Source organism: Procambarus clarkii, chromosome 1, assembly GCF_040958095.1.
Source record: "Procambarus clarkii isolate CNS0578487 chromosome 1, FALCON_Pclarkii_2.0, whole genome shotgun sequence".
Lineage (NCBI taxonomy): Eukaryota > Metazoa > Arthropoda > Malacostraca > Decapoda > Cambaridae > Procambarus > Procambarus clarkii.
The window spans coordinates 57317794-57327434 of record NC_091150.1 but is presented as its reverse complement, the minus strand read 5'-3'; the positions used below and the strand labels follow the sequence as shown (position 1 = coordinate 57327434).

The 9641-nt window shown below is 41.3% G+C and overlaps 1 protein-coding gene across 1 annotated transcript in view; it reads left to right on the top strand.

Moving 5' to 3' along the window:
* The first annotated feature begins 2809 nt into the window (after positions 1 to 2809).
* Positions 2810 to 9641, top strand: part of LOC123750610 (uncharacterized) — a 66440-nt gene continuing 59608 nt past the window's right edge. Inside the window, exon 1 of the mRNA XM_045732743.2 lies at positions 2810 to 2946. Within this exon, the coding sequence (XP_045588699.1) occupies positions 2940 to 2946 (7 nt within the window). The 5' untranslated portion in view covers positions 2810 to 2939. The remainder of the gene's footprint in view (positions 2947 to 9641) is intronic.

Below are 9641 nucleotides of genomic sequence, written 5' to 3'. Positions count from 1 at the left end.
AGTATGCTGTGTGTTCCGGTGTGTTCTGGAAGTTGGGAGAGTGTAATGTGGTGGTAGTTGGCTAATGATGCGTGGCTTGAGTTGCTTTATATATAATGCCTCACCGATGTCCAGTCTCCTGTTGTCGCTGTATCTGTCGATTATTTGTGTGTTGTTTGTGTGTACGTCTCTGGTACACACAATGGTCTGGTTATGTATAAAGATTATATGTTCAATAATAGGTGCTTGTGCATTGTACTGTACGCTTACATTGCAAATACTGGAAGAAATATTCATAAAAGAAAAAGACCCACCCTAAATATACAGAGTAACAACTTGGATACCTTGCCTACGCTCAAATCCAGACCTCACCCTACAGCACCAGATAACGACACCTTTACCAAGTTCCCCGCCGCCCACCGCCTTACCCAGTGTTTGACTCATCCATCCCCATTATTCCCCCTGTTTCTTCACCTATGTGTGATTACTTCACAATGCCCCTGCCACACAACTTCACCCATTTCCCATGTGAATTTAAGATAAATTTGAATCTTGTATATTCATTCCTTATCTGATGATGTTCCAGAGTGTATACTGTATATATTGCTGTAACGTACTATTATGTTATGTTGTTGAGTAGGTTAGATACACAGTGTTAAGTGGGTTTTCATATTTATTTAGTAGTCTTGGATACAGCAGTGTCGTGGACGTTGAGACGAAGCTTGGAGCAGAGCAGAGAGGGGTCGCGGAGCTCTATGTGGGAGAGCGTTGTGGCTCGATGCGGTCCTAGTTTGCTGTCTGTTCTGTGTCGAAGCTGTAGCGTCTTGGGGTCGATTAGAACTGCATACGCCGAGTGCTACATTCTTGACTGTGGAAATTGTACTGTTGGCTATTCATTTTGTTGTTGTTATAGAGTCAGCTACTCGGAACAAGTTCCAAGTAGCACGGGCTATGGTGAGCCCGTAGTGGACTTACCTGGATAAGGAATAATTACCTAAGTGTAGTTACAGGATGAGAGCTACGCTCGTGGTGTCCCGTCTTCCCAGCACTCTTTGTCATATAACGCTTTGAAACTACTGACGGTCTTGGCCTCCACCACCTTCTCACCTAACTTGTTCCAACCGTCTTCCACTCTGTTTGCGAAAGTGAATTTTCTTATATTTCTTCGGCATCTGTGTTTAGCTAGTTTATATCTATGACCTCTTGTTCTTAAAGTTCCAGGTCTCAGGAAATCTTCCCTATCAATTTTAGCAATTCCTGTTACTATTTTGTATGTAGTGATCATATCACCTCTTTTTCTTCTGTCTTCTAGTTTTGTCATATTTAATGCCTCTAACCTCTCCTCATAGCTCTTGCCCTTCAGTTCTGGGAGCCACTTAGTAGCATGTCTTTGCACCTTTTCCAGTTTGTTGATGTGCTTCTTAAGATATGGGCACCACACAACCGCTGCATATTCTAGCTGCATATTCTAGGAGTGGTGCTGTGTGTGTGTCCGCTATTCGATTGATTGATGATTGATGAAGATTAAGCCACCCAAAAGGTGTCATGGGCATGAATAGCCCGTAAGTGGTGGCCCTTTTGACCCATTACCAGTATCATTAGCTGATACTGGAGATCTGTGGAGGTGCGACTGTACCCTGCGTGACGGGAGATGTCTCCCGTGTCCGATATTAATTGTTGTTGTTATAGATTCAGCTACTCGGAACAAGTTCCAAGTAGCACGGGCTATGGTGAGCCCGTAACTTACCTGGCACAGGAGCGGAGCAAGTAGCACGGGCTATGGTGAGCCCGTAGTGGACTTACCTGACACAGGAGCGGTGCTGAATGAATCTCTGCTATTCTGTTGTTGTTGTTATAGATTCAGCTACTCGGAACAAGCTCCAAGCAAGCACGGGCTATGGCGAGCCCGTAACTTACATGGCACAGGAGCGGGGCAAGTAGCACGGACTATGGCGAGCCCGTAACTTACCTGGCACAGGAGCGGGGCAAGTAGCACAGGCTATGGTTAGCCTGCTCTCCGCTATTCACTTCAAGCTTGCTTATATTCGGTGACTACACCTCAGCTTCCTCCAACCAGGATGGAAAGAATATTACCTGTAAATAGAAATAGGATTATAGCTTGTGTAATTAGTGCTAATTAGTTACGCCATTAAGGTAATGAGAGGCTGTAGTGAGTATATTGTTTATACTCGCTACACTGCTGACCATCCCCAGGATGCAACCCCAAAATAGTTGACTACCTCACGAGTACTGCTAGGTGAACAGCGGTATTATGTGAAAGGAATTGTCCCCAACGTATTAAATGATTTCCAAGAATCTAAATATCTTATCGCAGGCGATGAGGCAGCTACTGATAAAACATATGAGCTAAGTGTCTACCGCTATAGAAGGAAGCGCAGAAAGCACCATTTCACCCGCCGCCCGCTGTATGGGGTAGTCGTGTTGGGTGCATGCTATAGGCACATGAAAATTATGTTAATAATCCACCGCAAGTAATAAATTGTTTATAGCTTAACGGGCATTAACATGGGGTCGTATCTGAACCCAGTACTCTACCCAATACATCCTACCCAATGTACTCTACCCAATACACCCTACCCACCAAAGCCTTAAATATAAAAACACTGTTGCAACTGAAAATCCAGCTCAATAAAGTCATCAGGACAAAAGGGGGACCTTTGACAAGCCACTGGCTTCCTGACCTCTTCAGTGCCACACGAGAGATATCGGCGGTCAGGTAAATTTACGTAAATGCGACTATAATGTAAGTGGAGATGTTAGAATATGCATCTATAGGTTAAAATTTGAATAATCATAAGGAGAGAGCATTAAATTCTCCTGCTATCATCTTCACGCTATCATCTGGTGGTGCTCGTATCGCTGAGATAACCACATAATCTCTCAGTCATACTTCAAGTTTTGTTAAGTGTGGAGGCAGCGCATTCACCACCACCGCCATCATGTCCAGTAAGTGTGCTCATACACGTACATCATTGTAAAAACTCCAAAATGCAGAATAAATGATGATTCATGCTGAATATGTACCACTATAAGGCAAAATTAATGTTAGTGTTCGTTTTAATGTTTAGGGACGACCAAATGTTTTATGTAATATTTCCTCTGCCCCTTAATGTTCAGGGATGACCCAATATTTTAGCTAAACGTTCCCCTCTGCTCACTTCTTAGTGGTGACCCAAATGTACACACTGCCCCCTTCATAATAATAATAATAATAATAATAATAATAATAATAATAATAATAATAATAATAATAATAATAATAATGGAGAAACTTGCTACAATGATTAGTGCTTAAATTAAGGTGAATGAAAGACTCAATTTATGTTTGTGTATTAAAAACCAAAATTTTGGATGTAATCTACATCATTTCTCAAGGTACCGTATACAATATTCTGTATACAGATGTTGTTGTTGTTTGAGACACACCTACTCGGAACAAAAGTTACAACTAGCACGGGCTATGGTGAGCCCGTAGTTGACTTGTGCTGTACACAAAATGTTGTTGTCGTTATTGATTTAGGGGCAACGACGATCGTGGGATGGGATGCGCCCCGGTATACCTGTGAAGGGTTAATCGCGAAACCTAATGGCGAAATGAATGTCACTTATCAGCGGAAACTAATATGCCTCGCGGCCAATAAATGCACAGACAGGCAGATGATTGGGAAGCCCCAGGCATCCCTCAGGGTGACAAGCACGGCCCCGCCCCACACAGCTAACCCCCAGCTTTTTTGCGTTTTAGCTGGGGGGCCGAGTTTTTGGTTTTGCTACCCAGTTCTCTGTGTACTCAATTAGGTGAGTACACAGAGAACTGGGTAGCAAAACAAAAAACTCGGCCCACCAGTTAAAACGCAAAAGTTGTCCAGTGCCCTCCGGCATAGCAGAAGCCAGCCGCCCACCACGGCTGAGGCCACATCAGGAGCCCACTACGGCTGAGGGCACACCAGGAGCCAACCACGTCTGAGGGCACACCAGGAGCCCACCAAGACTCGCCAACTCTCGGCACTTCTCGGCCAAGCCGGCGGCGGACACCGTCACCCTGCCATAAGAACCAGCCGGAAAACGTTCAAAATCTATCAATTATGTTGTGACCCAAGGCGATATATGCGCCAGGAGTCGTAACAATCCTGAATGTTGAATAGGCATGCCAAACGGCAGTATCAAATCCAAAATCGCGAAACAGAACGTGATCTGGCAGCTCCCAGGCGGAGGTGTCCAGACGTCCGCTCGTCGTCAAGGTTGAACCAGGAATCCCTACAGAATGTTGTATACAGTACCTTGACAAAGGATATTTTTTTTTTTGTATAGTGTGAAGTGAAAATGATTCTGAGGACTTACAAAGGCCTACATGAACTCCACAAATGGTCATGAGACTGGCGAATGATTATTAATACTGAAAATACAATACCTGGTATATTTGCAAAACAATCCACGTCACAACTACCACATTAACAACATTACCTTGCAACAGATTGATGAAAAAAGGACCTGGGAGTCAGAATCAATCATTCACTGAAAGTTGCACAACAAGTGCGAGCGGCAGTAAAAAAAGCTAACCAAACCCTAGGACTAATCAAGGGTACCTTTACCTCTAAGGAAATGAAGGTAGTCATTCAATTGTACAAGTCTCTGGTGTGCCTCCACCTGGATTATTGCAACCAGGCATGGAGACCTCATCTTCAGAAAGACATAACTGCTCTGTAGAAAGTTCAACACCGGGCATCAAAAATAATTCCATAGCTAAGTCGGCTCTCATACCAGGACAGGTTGAGGGCTCCAGGACTAACAACACTGCAAACCAGGCATGACATCGAAATCGGATCTCATCGAAACGGTCAAAATACTGAGCAATTTGCAGGATGTTGATCCGGACAACGTCTTCTAAAGGTCATGAGTAACACAAACAAAGAGCAACGGTTTCAAGCTCAACAAGCCACAATGCAGGACTGAGAACATGAGATGCTTTTTCACCCACAGGGTTATAAACCCATGGAACTGCCTAACCGCCGAAGCCATAAATGGCAACAATCTTAAACTGTATACATACAGCTTGTGAAAGCCTTGGTCTTGTAATCAACGCTGCTAAAACTAAGGTATTTAACAGAAAAATTGGTATTCGCAATAGTGGACCCCAAAAACTAAAGATGGATAACATAACAATAGACTATGTCTTCTTTCAAACACCTTGGTGTTTCAGTCCCTTGTAACTTAACTGCAGTCAAAAAGTTACATCAACAATGTAGAGACATAATCAAGGCTCTCAGAACTGTAGTGGGGGAATACTCCTAATACGATGTTAATATTAAAATAGCAAAAAATGATGTACTTAGCATATTTAAGGTCTCTAATAAACTGTTATGCACCAGTTTTAGGACTGCAAAATGACAAAAGTATTAGTTGACTGGACAAAATGCAAAATGAAGCACTCAGATTTATACTTAGCTGTCCTATAACTAAAAAAGTTTTTAATATGCGGTAAGAACTAAATATACCCAGCATTCAAGATAAAATATTTAAAGTCAATTTTAAGATGGGACTAAAGCTTCTGCGTGATAAGAAAAGCAACATTGTGCCAGTTGAACTGTTAGAACACATACGCAATGAAAGTAGTGTTTTTAAATGAATTCAAAGAACATCCACTTATATTAAAATGATGGGAATTCACGATGTATGTAAAGATGAAAGAGTACAGCTCTTCCTTCCACCCTGGCAGTTAGTATATTTTGACATCCTGACGCCTGCATACCCCACCAAGAAACTATTCACACGCACAACCCTCATGGTCAGCTTGTTGCTATATTAAATACCCAAGAACACATACACAATCTATAAACTAACAACATCACACAGATCATATACACTGACGGATCACTCAATACAGCTACAGTGAGGGCGGGGAGTGTTGTTATTGTTCATCGGCCCGATGGAAGCACAATTGAAAAGGATATAATAGTCAGCAACAGGACAACCACCTTGCAAGTTTTTATATTTTTATTTTTACATGCAAGCATGCAATGAAATACAATAAATACAATAAAACAAAACAAGAAACATAATAACAAAGCAAAACAGAAAACCACCGGCAAGAAGGACCGACAACATAGCACAACAAGAAGCATAACTGGAGAAAACGCAAGAATATATATCAAGTCAAGAACATCACACAAAATATAATACAATGTAAACAAGCAAACATGCAATCAAAGAATGACAAGAAAAACAAAACATAGTAACATATGAAACAAAGCAAACAGAAGCACCAGCCGGAAGGACCGACAACAAAGCACATCATGAAGTACAACATGAAATATAACACAAGAAAACCATAACATACAAACAAGCCATAGGCAAAATATAACACACAGGGCATACTTTCCAGAAGACAGCGTGTGCATCCGCACACTAACAGCTATGCCAAACCGCTGGAAGAAACGCCGGAGGAGGGTCTCAGGAAACTCCATGGGGCCCCATGGACACTCACATATGTCATGGCACCGCTACGATCCGAAACGGACACAGATCCGGTGCCATCCTGCAGCTGCAAGGTACGCCCCTCATACCGTCGGAGAAAGTCACGATACGCCGCCTCGCCCACAAACTTGATGACCACCCGGTGAGCAGTTACCAGCTCAACACCGTAGATTTTCATGACCGGGATATGGAGCATGTCACACATGACCATCTCCACGACAGGGTATCCCGCACGGCCAGTAAACTCCAAACCCACGGAGTTTACCCTCACAACAGGGGGAAGATGGCCGCCCATCGCACAAGCGCCACGTCCACACCAACCCATCACCTTGCAAGTTGAACTGATAGCACTCAAAATTATTAACAACACTAGTAGGCAGCTTATTTATTTCAGACTCCCTTTCATCACTACTAGTATTAAATAGCTTACAATCAAATAATAACGTGCTTGTCTCCAAAACCAGACATACATATACAAGCATACCTAATAAGAAGGTAAACATCAAATTGTTTGGGATTCCCTTTCACTTTGACCTGCAGGAATATGATAAAGTTGACGCCCTTGCTATGACTGCAGTAAATAAAGACAATGCTGAACGGAATCTTGAGTTTCAAATAGGTCCCCTATTTGTGTCAAGTAAAACCTATTTGTGTCAAGAAATGTGTCACACGTAAAACATGTGTATGGGGCAAGTAACAACATCAGCAGACTAACAGACGTTGTCATAGCTCGCAAAAAACTTGGCTACAGGTATCTCTGGCAGTTGGGCTTGTATAGTGATCTAGATGAAGTAAAGCGCAAAGTGTGTGGACAGAGACAAGGACACACACTAGAACATTATATAAGACTGTTATAAATTGGAGCCATTTAGAGATAAATCTAAACTCACGCTGTATGAAATGGCAATCCTTGGACTTTATCCATATTTCGCTTCTAGTATATAAATGATGAGCTTAAGAAGGAAGTGGTGTATATTGAAGACCAATAATAATAAACAGCAGCTCCTCTATGACCCTGTAATATTTACATAACTCAAACAATTTTATATTAGCGAAAAGAATGTATAATGATTAACTGTAAATATATAGCTATTGAAATGGAACAATCTGTAATTAGCTGACATTATAATTATAAGGTGTGAAGGATAGATGTAATTGTTAATGTAATAATTTCCGCCGAGGTATGATAAAAACATTTTGTGCCCTCTGTAATCCCTTTTTGCGCTACCGCTCACAGGATGAGTATGGGGTGCACGATAAGCTTGCAGCCTCCGGTGGCAGCAATAAAAATATGTTAAAATTTAGAATCCAGCTGGAAAAAATAATCAAAACAAATGGGTGGACCTTTGACATGCCGCCGGCTTCCTGTCCTCATCGAGGACACTAGTGTTAAGAGTCCTCACGTAAACTCAGGCAAACTTTACTATGAATCTTTGTGTCACCTTTAAATTTGATTATGTGGTTTGTAATATCCTCATCTGTGTGTTATTGATGAATATGACAAAAAGGGTTGGCCCTTAAATGGGCCCCTGAGGTACCCCACTCACCACAATTTTCCAGTCAGAGTCATTCCCATTTAGCACGACTCTTTGTTTTCTTTGTTTTAACCATTGTTTTATCCATTCTAGTATTCTACTATTAATTCCATGTGCCTTTAATCTTCTTACTAGTCTTTCATGTGGTACCTTGTCAAAAGCTTTAGCTAAGTCTACACCAAACAAAAGTTCTTTAATTTTATAATAATTATTCGATTCAGTCATTGTGTCGGGGGGACAAGCAGACAGTTTATGCATACAGTAAATGTTAGGCTTATATCGAGGTCCCTCGATCATACCCCTTAGGGTCGAATTACTGACCCTCCGCAGGATGCAACCCCACAACAAGCTGAGTAATTCCTATGTACCTATTTGTGGGACATTTGGGGCTTGACTCTATTTGTTTAATTATTAAAGTAATGAAATCAATTACGAAGGACCACCCGCTTTTATAGTAAAGAGGGAAACTAATAAAAAGTGATGATTAGAAATTCCTAGAAGAACCAGTATCTATGGATAAATATTAGGAAATATAATCACTTAAGTAATTAATGGGCTGTATAAAGAAATTACTTGAATCAAAGCCTCAAACACCTACATTGGGGGGTTATTGCTAGAACTTCATATATGTCTAGGAACTAGTGTGGTTCGTACACCAGTTCATTGTGTAATAACCTAATCTTATGACCAATTAAAGAATCAATAGAAAATTTATCACCAGTAAATATATATATATCAGTAACATCAGAAATTAATCATTATAATAAACACGTATTATCTCCAGTGTACATAGTATTCCATTAAATGATAAATAAATAATGAGAATTTGACTAATTAAGAAAATACGAAAAGTCTTAGCTTGAAGACGATTTCAAAGACATCAGTTACGAATCATCCTCGGGTTCTCCGGAATTCCTCGTAGAACACTGGGAGATGAATAACAAGGGTAAGGTAACAGCTCGTGGATTCCTCACACGCGAGCTGTAATTTAAGGGATATTACGTAGCAATGTATTAGGCTACTAAAATATCTATATTCATGGAAATGGAAAATAAATTATTTAGAATACTAACATGGGTTTTGTTTAAGTTGCTCGATGTAACGACAAGCTACCCTGCCTTATACAATCTCTAATGATGCATCAAAAGGGAGTTATATATACTTAGCTAAAAGGGTACTGATTAAGTTGAGACTTGCCGAACCCGCGTCACAAGCTCCACTCTCACAATGGCGAACACGTGGTTGATAGCTTGGCTTGAATGTCAACGCGTTTATCTGGCCGGTCACGACAGATCACGTAGAACAAATTAACTAGTTCTTTGGTGAGTATCAGGTTAAATCTTGCTGACAAATTCACCGTAACGTGTCCTAGACTCTGACACCAAAACAAGTTGCTCAATTCCGCAACAAGTAACTTCACGCCGCACGCTGGCGACTTCTCCTCCTCGAGCAGCCGTTGCCACACACACAATGGCGTCTCCCTCTCCCCGGCGTCTCGCATTCGCCACAGAAATTATTTATCACGAATAATATTATTTCGTGCAGTTGTGGCTAAAATGCTTTAATAAAGACTGGGTTGTAATTCTAGGGAATTAAATATTATTACTTTCTCGTCTTATGGTGGTAAACAAAAAA